This window comes from Oxyura jamaicensis, chromosome 8 (genome assembly GCF_011077185.1).
Source record: "Oxyura jamaicensis isolate SHBP4307 breed ruddy duck chromosome 8, BPBGC_Ojam_1.0, whole genome shotgun sequence".
Taxonomy (NCBI): domain Eukaryota; kingdom Metazoa; phylum Chordata; class Aves; order Anseriformes; family Anatidae; genus Oxyura; species Oxyura jamaicensis.
Genome location: NC_048900.1, coordinates 30,472,734 through 30,490,829, shown reverse-complemented (window position 1 = coordinate 30,490,829; position 18,096 = coordinate 30,472,734). Strand labels below are relative to the sequence as shown.

At 58.3% G+C, this 18,096-nt stretch overlaps 2 protein-coding genes across 2 annotated transcripts in view; one reads left to right on the top strand and one right to left on the bottom strand.

Moving 5' to 3' along the window:
- Nucleotides 1-188: 188 nt before the first annotated feature.
- Nucleotides 189-13,879, bottom strand: IL23R (interleukin 23 receptor). Its single transcript, XM_035333388.1, has 14 exons — nt 13,729-13,879; nt 13,287-13,381; nt 12,020-12,554; nt 11,211-11,365; nt 10,924-11,069; nt 10,052-10,199; nt 9,404-9,486; nt 9,051-9,226; nt 7,718-7,971; nt 7,400-7,483; nt 4,494-4,544; nt 3,410-3,506; nt 1,872-1,962; nt 189-1,401 (listed from the first exon to the last, which is right to left on the bottom strand). The coding sequence occupies exons 2-14, from the start codon at nt 13,342-13,344 to the stop codon at nt 778-780; spliced, it is 2,502 nt and encodes an 833-aa protein (XP_035189279.1). The 5' UTR covers nt 13,345-13,381; nt 13,729-13,879; the 3' UTR covers nt 189-777.
- A 3,919-nt stretch (nt 13,880-17,798) lies between these two features.
- SLC35D1 (solute carrier family 35 member D1) overlaps nt 17,799-18,096 on the top strand; it is a 7,870-nt gene continuing 7,572 nt past the window's right edge. Inside the window, exon 1 of the mRNA XM_035333387.1 lies at nt 17,799-17,821. Coding sequence (XP_035189278.1) covers nt 17,799-17,821 — 23 coding nt within the window. The remainder of the gene's footprint in view (nt 17,822-18,096) is intronic.

Genomic DNA, 18,096 nt, shown 5'->3' with positions numbered 1-18,096 from the left:
TTTCTGTATTTCAGAAGATCCGAATTTCCTGTTACATGCCTAATAAATGCAATTTCCCTGTGCCGTGTTCTGCTTCATGCAGGACAGCAAAGCTGAACCACTGACAGACTGATGTGAGATGATAAATCCTTCACCCAAACCAAAACTTCACCCATCCAGTGACCAATTCAGAGAGAGATTTTAAATCCGGCTGGTAGGCCAAGCTGATGAAGGCTTGTTCTTATCTGATGCATTTTTTATCATTGAATGGAAGGGAAAATGAAACTGAGTTATCCTGTCAAACAGAAAAGATTTCATATGGTAGCCATGGCTGCTGCAGGATAGATAAATCCTCCTCAGTGTAGTGTCTCCTCATTGAGAGTGATCCCACGGCATTTTACACAATTCAGTCAGAATGTCTAAGGGATCGCTTTATCCATCTTAAAAGATATCAGCTCCAGGTATTGAATGTTCCAAGTACTTAACAGGAGAGTGACTTAGAATAATAATTGAAGCACACTGTACCCTGTAAAAATCACCTGCTTTGTAGTTGAGTTCTTACAGGAACCCCTGCTTGCATTGTTATGCTTGTAAAAATGTGAGGTAAGTGTAAAATGATGATTTACTGGCCAAGGTGTTCCATGCTTCCAAAACTACTTACAGTCCAGTAAGGGAGTGAGTTTTGGATTTGGAGCTTTGTTCCAGTTCTGATGTTTGTAATCCCAAAGGCAGGTACGTGCCATGATCATCCGCTCATAATTTTATGTTGTTTTCTTTTAATCCCAGTTATAACTCTGCTCAAAATAATCTTCCGATGCGTTCCAGCAGACAGGTCTGTATATCCACAGGTTCTTCATTCATTGCTCTTAAGCAAGAGACCAGCTCATCTGGGACCAGTGTCTGCTCTTGAACGTTTTCACTCGACAGTGTTTTTTCCCACTGACGCTCCAAAAGGGTACTTTGTTCCTCCTGCGCTGAGCTGAATGCATAGTTTTGCCCACTTCTGTTGTTGTTTAAAATTAGGTTGATCTTTTCCAGCAGACAGACGTTGTGCTCCGCTCCTTCGGCGTTCCACAGGTAGCTAACGGGACTGGTGTAGTCTCTGAAGAAAAAGGTTGTCTCCGGTTCTGGAGCCGGTGCTTGGGACGGTGCTTGGTAAATATTGGCAGCTACATATCCCAGAGGGCTCCCGTCGGAAATCTGAGGCTTGTAGTCACTGACGTGCTCAGGGGCGGTGCTGACAGCTGGTGCTGAGCTCTGTGGGTGCTCCACGTTCTCGGGGACCGCGGTGCTGGGTTTCTTTTTGATGTCCACATTCTTGTATTTCTCGTGCACTGACACCTCCTCTATTTCCATGATTGTGGGATCGCTGTCAACCAGGAACGGCTCATAGGAGCTGTTGCTTGTGAATTCACTCTTCTCCTAGAAAAAAAAGATGACTGCAGTAACAAACTGGCAAATTTTGCCAAGGGGAGAGATACCATTAGAGCATCACACAGAGCAAACAGGGCAATGACTTCTTGTCTTCATCTCTCCTTCCCACTTCTCTCATCTAATCCTCTCCAGAGGACAGACTGCAGCGAGGTGGAAGAGAGAAGACAGGAGCAGCTGTGCATGTCTCCGTTCTGCATGCACCGCAAGGTCAGCTTGATTCTATTGTCATCCCCGGATAAAATTTATATTGAAGCAAGGTTTAAAGACGCCAGCTAAGCTGGGCTTCCATGCACCTTGCAAATGGCTGGTAAATGATTCTGGGATCAGTTCTAGATCCCCGAGAGCTGAATCCTGCTCTGTCCATGTTTCTCACAGCTGCAGAATGATTTTTAAGTATGTGTAAATGGTGAAAAATAATAATAATAATAATAAAAGGCTGGACATAACGGTGCAATTACCTGGAGTGACTTTATCACTTTGCTGTTTTCCATGTGGGGAAAATCTTCAAGTAGCCATTTTGGTAAGAGTGATGCAACTGTTGCTTTAATTCTTTACCATAAAAATAAAAAATAAAAAAGCAACATGTTAGTCCATTTTATTAGTCATTTACTTGTTTGTTCTAGATGAAATTGTCCCCCGACAGGGAGGGAACACCAAGTGTGTCCATCATTCATGGCCGTTGTGGAGGGCCGGGAAGCCTCAGTTTCCCCGTGTGGGTGTTTTCCCATCTGAACCCCATTTCTTCATCTCTCAGCGCTGGTCCCCCGGGTCTGGTTGTGGCGGTGGTGGAGCCTGGCTCCAGCTGGCAGAGGGGCGGACTGTTCACCCTAATGCGACCCCGTATGCTGCAGCACAGCGGGTGCTGCTTCCCTCAGAACAGGATTGGTTTTGGTCACTGCACTGCTTTCAAAAATTCAGAGCTTCATTTATTGAGCAAGTCTGGAAACTAAATTACTCTGTTTAAATCCCTTGTGTAAAACATATATGTATGGGAAAATGTTACTAAACCGAGGTGGGTGGTGGAACCCAAGCTAAGTGTATAAGTAAGAGGATGCATGTGTCCTGAGCTGATGAAATAAAATACACAGCAGTAATGAAAGTTGATTTTCCTACAAACAAAGCTGCCGCAGGAACGAAAATTGATTTTCCGACAAACGAAGCTGCTGCAGAAATGAAAATCATTTGCAAGAGATTTTAATTTAGTTGAGCTTTGCTGATGTTGTGTGCACTTCTGTGGTCCTGAGAAAGTACACGCTCTCTGTTCTTGCTGTGTTTCCCAATTACACCAACAGCAGAAAAATTTAGACAGGGTTCAGGAACTGAAAGGGGCAGCCCTTCAACATCCTCTAACCCCAGGTCTTCTCTACCCTCTTTCTTGTTCTATCAGGAATGTCCAACAGCCAGCTCTGTGGCACAGAGGCGATCGTTTCTGTCTATTTGTATCAGCAACAGCACTGCTGGGACTCCTCTCACCACGAAGAGGGTGCCTGGTGAGCTAGGTGTGCGGCAGCTGTGTTAACAAAATGGAATGAAGACCCTCCCTGCTTGGTTTTCCAGCTCTTTTCCAACTCCCTGGCCTCTGCCAGTCTCCCAGGATGCAGACGTGGGGGCAGCCAGCAGCCTGTGCCAGGGACAGCATCCTTTCCTCATTCAAAAGTAAGAGTAACAGATCCTAGTATAAAACTTACTTAAAGAAGGTTATGTTTTTCCTCTTTTTTTCTTCCACTCCCCCTAGATCTGTATAATAATAATAATTTATCATGACTGGCTAAGCCTGGCTTCTACAGAGGAGTGATTTTTACTTTTTATTGGTCTCTACCTTACTGTGGAGTGCACGGATAGCCTTTTATGTAGCAATATTATGAATGGGCAAAGCTGCCCTCAGTAGGAGCAGAGCGTAGTGAGAAGGACTGGTTTCTCTAGTTACTTTTAGAATATTCTGGAAGAAAAGTATGAATTGCAAATAAAGAAAAAAAAAATGTGATGAAAGTAATACCTTTTTCTAGCTGATTTTTTAAACATCAGAATTGCAAGAACAACTGACGATACGATCACACTGACACCCATTCCCAGGAAAACTCCAGTGTCATCATCTGGAAGAGGACAAAGAGGAAAAAGGTTAATCAGGGAGCTCCCATTTTAAACCAGCTGTTACAGGCCACATCCTCAGTCGCACTTGTAATTCTGCATCACAAGCGGTCATGTTGAACGTGACTCCTCGCATGTCTGTTGTTATTCCCATATATTTGCACTAGCAATTCTAATGGTTTGGTGGAGGAGCAATATTTATCTGGAACTGGAGGCCACGAAGGCATCTGGGTCAGGCTCTGGAGGCCCTCCTGCTGCTCATCCATACCACTGCCAGACACAGGACTGTGAGCAGGGCAGCGGGGCAGCGGGCGGCCGAGGCTCTGCGTGGTCCTCGGAATCAGCCGCCCCTCCGCTGCCCCGAGGCGGTTGCCAGTCGCCACCCAGCCGGGATCCTCCAGCCAAGTAATTCTGGGAAGTGTGGTCACCGTGTTTAACCATTTCCTACACAGAATTACCTTCCAGAAATACTTGAGCAAACTCTTCAGCTTACGTTGGTTTTGGTTTTGCTTTAAATACTGAAGCAGACCATAGTAAAACCTTTACCAGAAGACATGCTAACCAGAAGCATAACTGCAGTTAGAAAAATGTATGGGAAATGTTTAAACCAGCCCTCGGCTCAGATTGTAAGGCCAGAGCAGTCTGTCGCTATTACACTATTTTATACATTAACATTATGGTATTTTCCTTGGTTTCTTAACTCCTGCTTGCCCTAACGTACATTTTGTTATGTCTCATAAGAAAACAAAACTCAAAGGCAGGAATTATGCAAGCTGCATTCACCCCAGGGCAGGACTGCAGCCTTTCTTGCCATGTGGCTCACTTTCCTGTCAAGTGAAAAGTTGCTTTGCTGGCTCTGACCTCCCTGAATCACGACGGAGCTTTCACTTCCCTTTTACTACCATATCGCCAGATGCTGCGCTCGTGGCTCTGGCTGAAACGTCCACGTCTGGTCAAGCAGAAACTCTCACCAAGCCTGAAACGCTTCTTACCGTGGGGAATCTCGTTGTTGCTGAAGTCCGGGATCTGTTCCTCCAAGGAGACTTATGCAGAGAGAAGAAAAAAAGGCCGTAAATTCATTTGGAAAATGTACATCAGGTGAATGAAGCTCTGGTTTATTTTCATGTTGTTAATATTATTTAGGAAAATAAATACTGGGATAATAAGAAAAATAAAGACCTGTAAAGTAATTAGTATCTTCTGCTTATCTGCACTCTACATCATCTTGTATTTCTCAGAGTTCTAATTAAATGTAATGTTAACAACACCATAAAATACATTACAAGAAATCTCCCCCACACACCTCAGTACCCGAGACAAGAATTTACCCTTCCTGAGGAACCCCGGGCCATTTTCCATGAGCACCTACAGATACTTTCCCGGTGTCCAACCCCCGCAGCACTGAGTTTTCCCGCAGCACCGTTTTGTCTGACCGGATGAGCCGCAGCTGAGTCTGCCGTGGCAAGAAGCTTATTTTTTGCTAGAAGAGGCAGCAAGCTTTCTTTCCTGGCCATACGAAGCAATTCCCTTGCCATCTCCTCTCCTCAGCCAGTGCCTGCTGTCCTCACCGTTTCCGAAGGGCTCACCTCGCCATGCTGATAACCCCGCTCCCAGCCCGCAGGTACAGCCGGCCTCGGTGGGACCTGAGCCACCGGGGAGGGAAGAAATGTCCCTGCCCTACAGCAAGCCCCTACCTGGGGCAATCTGCTGAGGCTGGGGCCAGCCTGCAAGAAAAACGGGCTCTGCTGGGGCGCCGTGAGGTGCTCGCTCAGCGCTCGGGGAAGCGTCCCGAGGGAGCAGCCCGGGCAGGAGGCGTGCTGGGGCTTCAGGCACGCGCTACTGCGGGCTGGGAAGCTCAGGGGTTCCCTCTGGGCCGTGGGCAGGCCTGGAGCCATCACCCTGAAGCAGAGCAATTAAAGCACAGGTCACCAAAGTGGAAAACTGTTGGGCAGCAAGGATGAGGAGCACGGGGGTAGTTTGTCTTGGGAGCCCAGAGGCCTCTCTGCCTGAAACCCAGGAACAGTTTCAGCACACGAAAGCAATACAGCTGATCTTCCCCTGGGATCGGGCAAAATACAGCTTTCGAGCCCTGTTCCCTGTGGGTTTGCTGTGAGGAAAATGGCTCTGGCCCTGTGAGGAGCCGTGAGGGAACTGGGGGGGGTTGGGGCTGGAGGAGGCTCAGGGCAGAGCTCATTGCTCTCTGTGACTGCCTGAAAGGAAGGGGGGGGAGCTGGGGGTCGGCCTCTGCTCACAGGTAACCAGCGACAGGAGCAGAGGGAACGGCCTCAAGTTGTGCCAGGAAAGGTTCAGGTGGGAAATGAGAAATTTCTGCTCAGCAAGAGCGGTCAGGCGTTGGGAAGCGGTGGAGGTGGTGGCGTCACCGTCCCTGGGGGTGTTCAAGGAGAGGTTGGACGTGGTGCTTGGGGACATGGCTCGGTGGGTGACACTGGTGGTAGGGGGGTGTCGGCCCAGACGTTGCAGGGCTTTTCCAGCCCTCACGTCCCGAGCCTGGTGCCACGATCCCCGCGGTGCTGCCACCATGCGGCTGGCAGCGGGTGGTGCCCGCGGGTGGCTCTGCATGGAGGAGCCCTCCTGTGACAAGGTGTCCCGGGCTCCGGCCTTCCAGGCTCCCTCTGTCCGGAGAGGGACGTGGCCATGTCCCCGTGTTAGTTACATCTCGTGTCACCGGGCCGGCGCCAGGCTCCGACCCGAGCTGACCCGGGTAACGCTGCCGCTGTTTTACCAAAGCACAATTCACTCACAAAAATCGGGAAAGAATCGCAGGAAAGGTGCCGTCTCTAATTCTGTAGATTTGAGACATGCTTCTCCAGGCATAGCTCGTGGAGTCCCAGTGTTTTAATTCCCTAAACAGCGTGGTTGCAGTGCTACTTGCTCAGCTGAGGAGCTCCCAAAGCAGCCCTTGGCTACACACGGACTGTGGAAGGGAAGCGGCTGAGAAAAACACTCAGCACCTTGGAACTAGGCACGTTCTTGGGCTGGTGTCCCTGGCACATTTAACTTGTATTATCTGTTCATATGGCTACAGAAAGGCCTTACTGATGGGCTCAGTTTGTGTAAGGAAGATAAGGAACAAGGGCCATCCTGTGGGGCCAGGCAGGGTGTAAGGTGCGGGTTGTGCCCGCTGGGTGCCTTACGTGGGTGCTTTCCCACATAAACCCCCAGGTTTTATCACAGGAGTCTATGTAACGAAGAATGATGAGCATTTATCTAGCACAAATGGCAGGTTATTTCCAGATATTGCTGTATGGCCGGTGTAAGATAACAAGTCAGACTACGTGTCTGGAATGAACACGCTACTCTGGGTGTTATCACACCGGGGTTATGCTCAGCCTGTCCTGCCCTCAGCACACTCCCTGAGGCTGGGATTCCCCAGGAGGCTCACTGTGCCCATGGGGCTCCATGAAAGCACAGGTTTTCCCATGGGACAGGGCTGGTGGTGCTGGGATGTGTCCTCAGCCCTCCCATCTGGAGCTGTGCATGGCTTGTCCTGGCCTAGGTGAGGGCCAGGAGGGGACATTTACCATCAAACAGGCCAAGCAGCAACCTCCTGTTTTGTATCCCGAACAGGGAGAGCAACTCCACTGGTGTACCTTGTGGAGTAAGATGCAGTTCTCATGTGCATTAGAGATCTGTGCACAAGAGCAGTGTACCAGCTAGAAAAGCCTTTCATACAGCTGTGTTAAAGCCTCTGACCTGCCCAACAGATTCCTTTGGCAGCCTCGTGTTTCTCTCTGGCCCATGCCAGGCTTTTGCCCCTTCTCTCTAAGACTAGCTCCATAAAACTGGCAGACCGTGAGGACAGCAGGCACGAAGCAGCAGCCTGAACTCTGCAGCTCCACCACAGCAAGCGACAACTTCTCCACACAGCTGGGCTTACCTTGGCCAGAGGCTGGTTTGCTCACTCCGTCTGGGTAGACTGCATAAACCGACACGTTGATGTGGCTTGCCACTGCTGTGTCTTCTGAAATAAAGCATTTAAAACGTATTTGTAAGCTGCTGTTAAAGCTGTAGACTTGCTTGAGGGCTTCTGGCTGAGCCCCTGGGGGACCAAACACCCCGACTGCCCTTATATCCCCCACTGCTCCCTGGGCTCCTCACAGCGGAGCGGGCAGGGGGCTCAGTCCCAGGGAGATTTTGACTTTCGATACCTGGACAAGCTGCAGCCAGCAGCAAAAGGCCCCGTGGAACACCTTACCTTGGATGTACATGAGCTTGTCCTGGTATGGGACTTTCTTCCAGAAGAAGCGTTCCTCATGGCTGTATGGAGCTGTAGAAACCCACTCCACGATGAACCAGAGCGGGGGGCTCCTGCTGCTGCGTGGGGGCTGCCAGGCCACGGAGACGCTGCTCCGGTTCTGGCGCCGCACCTCCACCACCGCCGGGGCCGGGAAGGCTGCAAGGAGAGAGGGGTCGGGGCTGGGAGGCCTCCGTGCCTGGGCAGGAGCAGGTCTGCATCGGGGGGAAAGGGCTAGGAGGGAAAAAGTCTTCTAGGATGCGGTGAGTGTGGGTGTGGGTACAGGTCTGGGTGTGTACATAGGCATAGGTATTGGCATATATGTGTGAATTTATGTTTATATTTATATTTACCATATAAACATGTATTTTTCATATATGATATAATGTATATCATATAACTGTATAATTATATATTCAATTTTATAATGCAATATTATAGAGTCTGTTATGTGCTATATTATGGTATATCATGTCATATTATATTAAGTTACATTACGTTATATTAAGTTACGTTACGTTATGTTATATTATAAAGTTATGTTATATCATGCTCATCATTATAAAAACACAAATACAAATCTGCGCACACCGGCGTGTGTCCATATACACGTGTCTACCTCACAAAACCCCGTGCTCAGCTTTGTCACGCCTCTTCTGCCGGAGATGCTTTACCTGACACTTTTTTTTACCAGAAACACGCGTCATTCTGATAAGTGTGAGGTTAGAGCATTTTTTCCACCTTATTTACACGGCGCGGTTTCGTTTTAGTTCATGCTCACTGTTTGTCCTTAACTTGAACGGGACTTTCCCCTCCCGTTGCTCATTAAAACAGACATTTTCAAAAATAGGAAAGTGTGGCTGGGGGGAAAGCCACAGCCTGTGGCACAGGGAACCCGAGGCAGCCCAGGAGCTCTTTTTCCTCCCTTCCTGCCCCAAAGGCTCCAGCTCACGGCTGGGAGGGCAGCGGGAGCTATTTCGGGAGCTGTGGGCACAGAGGGGTGCCCCGAGCCGTGCCCGGCACGGGCAGGACAAGCTTACTTTTATTTTTATAAGCTATTCCTGTTGCTGCAGCCTTCGGAGGGAAAGGGCTGCGTGGCTGGGGCATCTCCAGGGGACGCTGGCCTTGTCTGGAGGACGCTGCGTTCCCCTGGCTGAGCGCCTCTTGCTTTGAACCCACGTCTCTGCGTGACGTTTTTTCCCCTGGGGTTCTGATAAAAGCAGATCTCTGATGTGCCCGAGGCTGGCGTGGGCGCTGCCCTACCTTGCTGGCCGGCCTCCCGGCCGAGCGTCACGTTGGCCGGGCTGGACGCCCCCCCGGGAGTTGTGAGCGGTGACGTGGAGGACGCGCACCCCGGGGGGGCACCAGGACGCTGCAGGAGGTGCTGGAGGTGTTGCAGAGGAGCTGCGCTGATCCCGCCGCCACGGCGTAGCCCAGGATCCTGCCGCGGGCAGCGCGGGGCGGCAGCGGCTGCGGGGGGCGAGAGGTGGGGACGGGGTCCGGGTGCCCCCCCGCCGCCCCGTGCCGGTGGCCCCAGGTCCCGTCCTCACCCTCATGTGGACAAAGGGGCCCCAGCGAGGTCGCGCTGTGACCTGAAAGTGTCACTGCCACCCCTACAAACCCCAACCCTTACCCCTCAGGCCTTACCTTGATCAAGACTGTCACCTCGTGGCTGCCGTTCGGGAACGCCGGGCCCAGGCGCCGCCAGACGTCGGGTGCTGCCGCGGGGGCTGCGGGGACAACCACGGGGACGTGGTCCTGAGGCCGGGGGCATTGCCCACCGTGGCAGGGGGTCTGTGCCCCCACCCGCATCGCCCCGGGGGGCCCCCCCGCCAGCTGCCTCGCACGGGCTGCGCTGTACCCAGCGGGTGCCGCCGCCGAGGTGACGGAGCCGCCGCCGCGGGGAAGGAAATGGCCCAGATGGAGAGCAGCGGCTGACACACGGCATTCAGGGCAGGCGCAGCCCCAGGTCCCTGGCCCTGCCGTCAGCAGGGTGTGGGTGAAGGTACGGCCGCCCCACCAGCAGCCCACATCACGTCCCACAGGGTTCACAGCACATCAGTAGCTCGGCTTGCTTCACCTAAACCCACCCCGGTGCTGATGGCCCGGCTGCAATGGGGGAAATCTGCCCCGGGGGGGGTACTGGGGGGCCAGCCAAGGGGCGGTGTGCCGGAGGAAAGAGGACTCCCCAGGATGGATGAGTGCGTCACGTTCCTTCCCCTGGTCTCCCTGCGGCTCGACCCGCCTGTGGTGGCCTCGGCAGTGCCACCCGCAGCGCACCGGGGACACGCTTACCGGCCTCGGGGGTGTTGTACACGAAGGGGGGGCTCCAGGCGCTCCAGGGGCTGTCGGCGGGGCTGAGCCGGCACCGGGCCTGGAACACGTAGCGGGTGTCACTCTGCAGGGGGTGCCCGGCCCGCGCCGCGCTGCCCCACGCCTCCACCTGCAAGGGAAGCCGGGTGCTAGGGCGGAGTGGGACCCGACGTCTTCCCCATCTGCATGGATGGGGACCCCACGGCTCCCCAAGCACACGGGGGCCCCCCACAGCCCCCCGAGCACACGGGGACCCCCCACGGCCCCCCGAGCACACGGGGACCCCCCACGGCCCCCCGAGCACACGGGGCTCCTGGACCCATGGCCATGGGGTGAGCACAGCCGGTGAGCGGGCAGCAGGGTGCCCACACACAGTGTGACGGATGGGCCTGTCCTGACTGCCCTGCATCACTTTGGAGCACAAAAATGGGGAGGAAAAAAGAAAAAAAGGTTGAACCCAGAGCTGTGCAGAGCCCGTGCCAGCAGCACCAGGCCTATCCCCCTGTTTTGGCAGCTCCAGCGAGCGCTGGGATCTGGTCCTCAGCCTGAGGAGGTTTCCAAGCAGGATCCCGGAGCAGCCTGCCCGGGTACGGTTGTGTCTGCGAGAGAGACGGAGCTGAAGTGGGCGTACGCTGAGCACCCTCTGTGGCTTTTTTCCACCTTGTCCTCGCAGAGCGAGATAACATTTGGAAATATTTTGAGTTTTGCCCTTTTGCAGAGATAACGCCGCCGGAAAGGCCGAATGATGGAGGCGCTGGGGAGCCCCGGGGGGGGGCTGGCGCCGTGGGGTCCCCACCGGGCCCCATCCCACGGGTCCGCGACGGGGGAGATCTGGGGGGCTGGCGCCGTCTCACATGCCACATTGGGGCGTCCTCCGCCTTGTGCCGCTCCTCGCAGTGCACGTTCTCCAGCTGCGTCTGCTGCCTCCAGCGGACGGTGGTGATGGGAGGCGAGGCCAGCGTCGTCTCCGCGCCCTCGGCCAAGGGCAGGGCGGGCACCACTGCGGGGGGGGGGAGGGAGAGCCCTGAGCCCGGCCGGCACCCATCTCCCCACGGGTGGCACGGGCAGAGCGTGCCGGAGGGGCCTGCGAGCGTCGGGTGGGCTGGTGGGAGCGGTGCCGCTCGTGCTCATCGCTGCGTACCGAGCTCCCGCAGGTCGAGGTGCCGCGGGGCTGAGCGGGCAGCGCCCAGCGCGTTCCTGGCCTGCACCCACGCCGAGTAGCGGCTGCCGCCGCGCAGCGCGCTCAGGGGCACCGGCGAGCCCGCGGGGAACACTTCCTCCTCTGCCGTCTGCGTGCTGGGAAGCAGAGAGCAGCCCCGGTCAGAGCCCGGCGCGGCACCGAGGGACTCGGCTCCCCGGCAGGCACCGGGCTGCGGTCCGGCGGCGGTGCCACGCGCCCGCCTGAGCACGTGCGCGCCCGCGGGAAAGGCGCCCACGCGACGGGTTACGACTGGGGCACAGTCATCCCCAGAGCTGGAGTTTTTCACTCTTAAAGTGAACTAGAAAGTAACTCTCTTTGGTTCCTGGCATCGCTGAACGGCGTTTGCAGTTTTGCTGCAGAAAGGCGGCTTTCGCAGCTCTCTGGCTGCGAGGTTCAGGGCTCCAACCCGAGCGGCTCCGCCGGCAGGAGGCTGAGCACTGCCCCTCGCCCAGCCTGCACGTGACTGCGGCGAACACACTGAAGTGCATCCCTCAGCCAGACTGACTCTGAAAGCCCGGCAGCCTTGTGTCGCGGGGGCCTTGGCATGGGACGTGGCATAGAGCATGCAGGGTCGGCGTGCACACCGAGCCGCAGCGAGCGTGCCTGCTGGAGAGCCGAGCCCTTACACGCCGGCCGCGGTTCGGTTCCGGGGTTTGGGCACCGTTAGGTGCGTGCTGCCGGCTGCCCCCTTGAACCCTTCTGGCACCCCGCTGCCGCTGCCTGCTCTGTGCGTCCCCGCCGGGCCTTACCTGTTCAGGTGGAGGCGGTAGTCGGTGCGCAGGTGGGTCGGCCGCCCCGCGTCCCACGTGCACGCCAGGCTCCCCGAGCGCTCCCCGATGGTGCAGGTCAGGTTGCCGGGGGTCTCCGGGGGGTCTGGGGAGGCAGCGTCAGGAGGAGCGCACAGACGCCCCCCTCCCCACATCCCCGCCGCCGCCGTCCCCGTCGCTCCCCGCTTCCCGACGAGCGCCCCGGCCCCGCGGCCGTACTCACAGCCGGCCCAGACCTCCGTCCCGCAGACCAGAGCTTTCCGTTCCCGGCTGCGGCAGTGGTCGAAGCAGAGGACGGTGCTGTAGGGCAGCCTGAAGTCGTGCAGCCGCAGCTGGGCCGCGCTGCTGTTGAGGGCGCGCAGGGTCTCGTTACGGGCCGTGCTGTTGAGCTGGATGGAGAGGTTGGCCCTCGAGCAGCCGACGGTGGAGCGGCAGTTGATGGAGATGTTGGAGCCCATCAGCACCTCCAGGGCGGGCTCGATCCACACGCTGCCCAGGCACTTGATTTGGGCAACACCTGTGCAGCGCCCGCGGCTTCAAACACGGCACCGGCGGCGAGCGCCTCCCGAGGGGTCCCCCCGGCCCCCCGCGGCCCCCTGGCACGGGGTAAATCCCCCTGCCTCCAGCAGGCACCCGGTGACTCACCCACTCGGCTCGGAAACAGCTACCTTCGCCAATTTTACGTTCTGCTCTAACGCTCAAATGACTGCAGGGAAATAACGCGCCGGCTCGCTATCTCTGATGCCCTGAGATTACGGCAGCCCCTAGATGGGAGGCGTGCGCTGCCCTTTGCTATCAGATCGGGGCCCTGCAGCAGCCCTCATAAAGCCGCTGCTCGAACGGTATCGGCTCGATCTGGCTTTCCTGGAAAGGGCGCAGCTGTGCCCAGACCTCATGCAGCACGGAGGCAGGAGCACGCGTCAACAGCAGCAGCTCGCGGGGTGCTCGGGGCTGCTGGAAGCCCCTGGGCAGCTCGGCGAGGCCGGGCAAGCGCCGGGGTGAGGATGGCAGCAGGGAGCAGAGGGCTGCAGGTGGTGCAGGGGCGTGGGACAAGGTGGTGCTGAGCTCCCCAAAGCCATGGGGGCCGTGCTGCGACATTCCTGCCCCGGGTCTGATCCCGAGCAGGGCTGGGGAGTGTGCTCTGAAAGTGTGCGAGGCTGGTGCTGTGCCATGCCGTGCGGCACCATGCCATGCTGCACCATGCCGTGCCATGCCGTGCCGTGCCATTCCACGCCACGCAGCCACTTACCTCTGCAGAGGAAGCAGAGCAGGACGTGGAGCGCCAAAGCCTTCCCGGCCCCCGCCATGGCCTGGGCTGCAGCCGCCGTCCGTGCGTGGCATAGTCTGGGGGGCAGGAAAGGCATCAGCCTCGCGGAGAGAGGCTCCTGCCCTGGCTGCGGGGTGCTCGGGGACCAGCCCTGAGGTGGCCGGGAGCTGTGGGAGGGAAGGATCCGGACCCTGCCAGGATCCCCTGCCGGAGGGGATGTGCCGTGCCAACGTGCCATGGAGACTGCCAAACCCAAGCGCCCACGGGGCCCTGGGCAGAATTCCCCCCGTTTTCCTAACGCCTTCCCACCCGCCTTGCTCCTGCTGCTCCTTCCCCGTGCTCACCCCCAGGGCCGCGCGTCGCCGAGCCCCAAACCAGGGCTCGTGCTCGTGTCCCACAAACTCGCCCGACTTTAGCTGCTTACTTCAGCGAGTTCTTGGCCTTCCTCCCGGCCGGGCACGTGCCGCCCGTCCCGGCACAGCCGCCTGCCCTGGGGGAGCCACGGTTGGGGCAGGGGCTGGGGCGCGAGGGGAGGTGGCTGCGGGGGTCTCGGAGAGCTGCACCCGCCGGGAGCACGGCCGAAGCCCCTCGCCTCCGTGGCGCTCCTCCTGGGAGAGCAGAAGACAAAGAGCCACGCACGGGCTGTGTCAGAAGGGGGACACGGCAGGGTCCTCGGTGAAAGCATCGAAAGAGCAGAATTCAACCCAAACCAGCCTGCTGAATGCAGCTGTCAGTCTCGTAGTCCTCCCCCTGTCTCCTCGGCTGGGGGTACGAGCCGCCCTGCTTGCTGTGAGCACCGTTCAAGTGTTGCTACCAGCGGGTCCGATTTCCACTGCCCTTTCACTGCCCGACCCAGAAAGGGACCGTGGGGGCCCCCAGCTGCCTGCCGGCCTCCTGCCACCTAGAGCAACCTACAAACACACACACACCTCGTGGGCTGTGAAAAGATCCAAAAAAAAACCACCAATAAATCCCCCCGGCTGCCAGCTGCAGTGCGTGACTGCGGGCTCTGCCTGCCGGGGGGTTCCTGCCGCTGTTCTTACCCCGATTTTTACCCCTGCAGGCTCCCAGGCAGAAGGAACGAGCGCGCTCCCGTTGCCCACAGGCTCTGCGAGCTCATCTCTGTTCAAGTCTCCCAGCAGGTTCCCGTAAATACACACAAAGCATAGAAAGGAGAAGCGGAGGAGGAGGAGGAGGAGGAGGAGGAGGAGGAGGAGGAGGAGGAGGAGAAGAGCTGTCCCAGCTGCTCGAGCCCCACGAGACCCTTACCGACGGAGCGCGCCGGGAGCCACCGAGACACGAACGCAGCAGCCAGGGCCAGGGCCGGCCCCGGGCAGTTCTGTTCCCCGTTCCCCGCTCCCCGTTCCCCGTTCCCCGTTACCTCCCCAGTCCTCGGGACCCGAGCTGGGGGCCGGCAGGGCTGGCGTGGCCCCGCTGCCGCCCGCTGTGGGGCTGCCGGGTGCGGCGAGGAGCAACCAGCGGCTGCGAGCAGCCCTGACCTAGATAGCTGCTGCTGCTGCTGCTGCTGCTGCTGCTACCGAAGAAGTTTCCAGTTTGAGTCAGTCCATGGGAAAACCCAGCATCCCCTGAAGGAACAGACTCACTCGTTGTTTTTTTTTTTTTTCTTTTTTTTTTTTTCCTCTCTCGTGTCTTCAAGCTGTCACAGAACCATTAGTCACCCCGCCGAGTGCGTCCAAGCGCCTTTTGTGTCCCCGCGGCTTCGTGCTACGTGGTGCGCAGCCCGTGCTGCCCTCCCGGCTGCTGACGCTCAAACTTCACAAAATTGCTTCTTTTTTTTCTTTTTTCTTTTTTTTTTTTTTCTCCCCGCTTCTAAACCCAAAAGCCTTCAAGGAGAAAGCCTGCGGGGACCGGGGATGGTCCCACCAGCACCCCTCGCACCCTTCCTCCTGGGGGTCGGGGCGGCGGTGCCGGTGTGGGTGCACCCCAGTGCCACCGGTGTGGGTGCCCCCCCGGTACTGGTGCGGGTGCCCCCCCTGGGTGCCGCTGTCCCCCCCCCCGGCTGCCCCGTGTCGGAAGGGTTAACCTGGGTGACAGTGTTAACCTCACTGGAGGCTGCAACCACAGGAAATACCGCAGCTCGCCGCCCTGCAGCACCAGTAAAGGTTATGGAAACTGATTTCCCCTCGGGGCCGGGCAGCCCTTTGTTCGGCTCCAGCAGCCCCTGCCCCAGGCTGGGATTTGACTGATCCGCGTGTTTTTCTTCTGAAAGCGGAGGTTGGGGGGGGGGGGTGGGAGCCGGAGCCGGGTGGCAGCAGCCAGCTGGCAGCGCGAGGGCACAGCCTGGGGTGCCAAGGAAAACACCGGGTGCGCGCTGACGTGCCCGCGTCGGGCAGGCCCGCGAGGGCCGCAGTGGGAAGTCTTGTTCCAGCCTGCTCCTGAGGTGCTCAGGGCGTCACACATCAGAGTATTAATTAATCTAATGACACGGGGGGTGGGGGGGCCTCTTGTCTCACAGGCGGCTTCTGCTGAGGCTCGGGGGCGCCGGGGCTGAGCAGGAGCCACCCACCGGCTGTGGCCACCCCGGGGCTGGGAAGGGCCAGGGTTTGGCAGCGGGACAGCGCGGCAGGGAGCCCCCTGAAAGCCCCCGGAGAGCAGGGGGCCCAGTGTGGGTGTGCATCGCCTGGGGCCGGGGCAGCAGCGTGGGCACATGCATCTGGGGCTGGCACGGCACATCTGGGGCTGGTGCAGCTGCGCCCCAGCTCCCCCAGCCATGCCCAAGAAGCCCCCGGGAGCTGTGGGGCAGTGCCTTGACCTGGCTGTGGCTTCGCTCCTTCTGCCTGCCTTACAGCCTCGTGGCCAAGGGTGGAAATCACCCCGCAGCCTTTTGCTGCCACGGAGGGGCACGGCACAGCAGGGCAGGGTATGGCACGACGTGGCACGGCACGGCACACAGTGCCCCGGATTTTCAACCTCCCCCCCCATCAGCGCCCGCCTTTCGGGGCCACCCGCCAGCCCCACACCGAGTGAGAAGGGAAACGTGGGGGGGGGGGCGCAGACGCCTCCTCGCTGCCGTCTCCTTCCCGGCCGCCCACACGCGGCCGATTGCATCTCGCAGAGACTTCCTCGCCCGCCGTGCGCCCCGCGCGTGACATCCGCCGGGCCCCGCGGCACCCCACATCCCCGCCGCCTGGCACCAGGGGCCCAGGTTGGAAGGGATGAATTCCCTGCTTGCTACCCTCGGTGGGCTCGGCGCTGGCCGGCCGTGCTAAAATTGTGCTGGTGAGTCAGCGGCCGGGTTGGGCAGGAAGGAAAGGTAGGGCTGGGGCGGCCGGGAGCACAGCGCCGCTGCCGTGCCCGGGCTGGCGGGGACACGGGGACACGGGGACACGTGGCCCTGGTGGCACGTGGTGCTGCGCAGGCACGTGGAGTGGGCAGGAGGAGGGTGCTGCGGGCAGGAAAACCTCCGTGGCTGAGGCTTTCCGTGCCGGCCGGGTACAGGAGGCTGCTGGCAGCACCGGGAGGCAGCGGGGAGAGGGGACATGAGCGGAGGTCGGGGCCGAGGCGCAGCGGTGCCTGGGCCAGGCGCTGGCTTTGGTCTCGTCTTCGCACGAAGCACTGAGTAGGGTGTTTTTTCTGATGTAACCTACTTTTTTTTTTTTTCCCCTTTCTAGGCTGCCTTACCGTGTTTCGTCCCCGCCCCGGGTGCCACGGCCCCATCCTGTGCTCGTGGGGAAAACCCCCAGAAGCAGGGACCTGCACGTGCTTGATGAGCCGCGCCGCTGCTCGCCCGTTGCAGCTGGGAAGCGGCAGCACAGCAATGCCTCCTGCGTGGCTCGGAGAGGGGGGCTGGCTGTGGGGTGCCAGACCCTGCGCTGGGGGCACCCATGGGCCCCCCCCACGCTGTGTGCCTGGCGTTCCCTGTCCGTCCATCCATCCGTCCATCCCTCCATCCGTCCTCATGCCTGGGGACACACAGACACGTGCTTTGAGCGCGTGCCCCGCTGCCATGCAGGGCCCCCAGCCTGGGCCGTGTCCCCGGTGCCCTCCCCACGTGTGATGCCCTCCCCCCCACCCCCTAATTCCCCCCAGGCCCCCATGCAATGCTGTGCCCCCACGCCTGACCTCTGTGCGGTTGCCCCCCTGGTGTGACACCCCCATAGCACAACCCCGTGCAGCACCCCCCGTGCAATGTCCCTGCACAATGTCCCCGTGAAATGCCCCCAGGAAATGATGTCCCCATGCAATGTCCCCATGCAATGTCCCCATGCAATGTCCCCGTGCAATGTCCCCGTGCAATGCCCCTGTGCAATGGTGTCCCCATGCAACATCCCTGTGCAGTGTCCCCTTGCAATGTTCCCCATGCAGTGCCCCCCCCGTGCAACGATGCCCCTGCACAATGTCCCTGTGCAATGATGTTCACGTGCAATGTCCCCAAGCAATAGTGCAACATTCTTGTGCAACGTCCTCGTGCAATGATGTCCCCACGCAAAGTCCCAATACAATGATGTCCCCTTGCAATGATGTCCCTGTGCAATGTCCCCGTGCAATGTCCCCATGTAACGCCCCCGTGCAATGTCCCCCTGCAATACCCCCATGCAGCATCTCTGTGCAATGTCCCTGTACAATGGTGTCCCTGCACAACGTCCCCATGCAACATCCCCGAGCAATGATGTCCCCGTGCAATGTCCCTGCACAGTGCCCCTGTGCAATATCCCCACCCAATGTCCCCGTGCAGTGATATCCCCGTGCAACATCCCAGTGCAACATCCCAGTGCAATGTCCCTGTGCAATGTCCCCGTGCAATGATGTCCCTGTGCAGTGATGTCCCCGT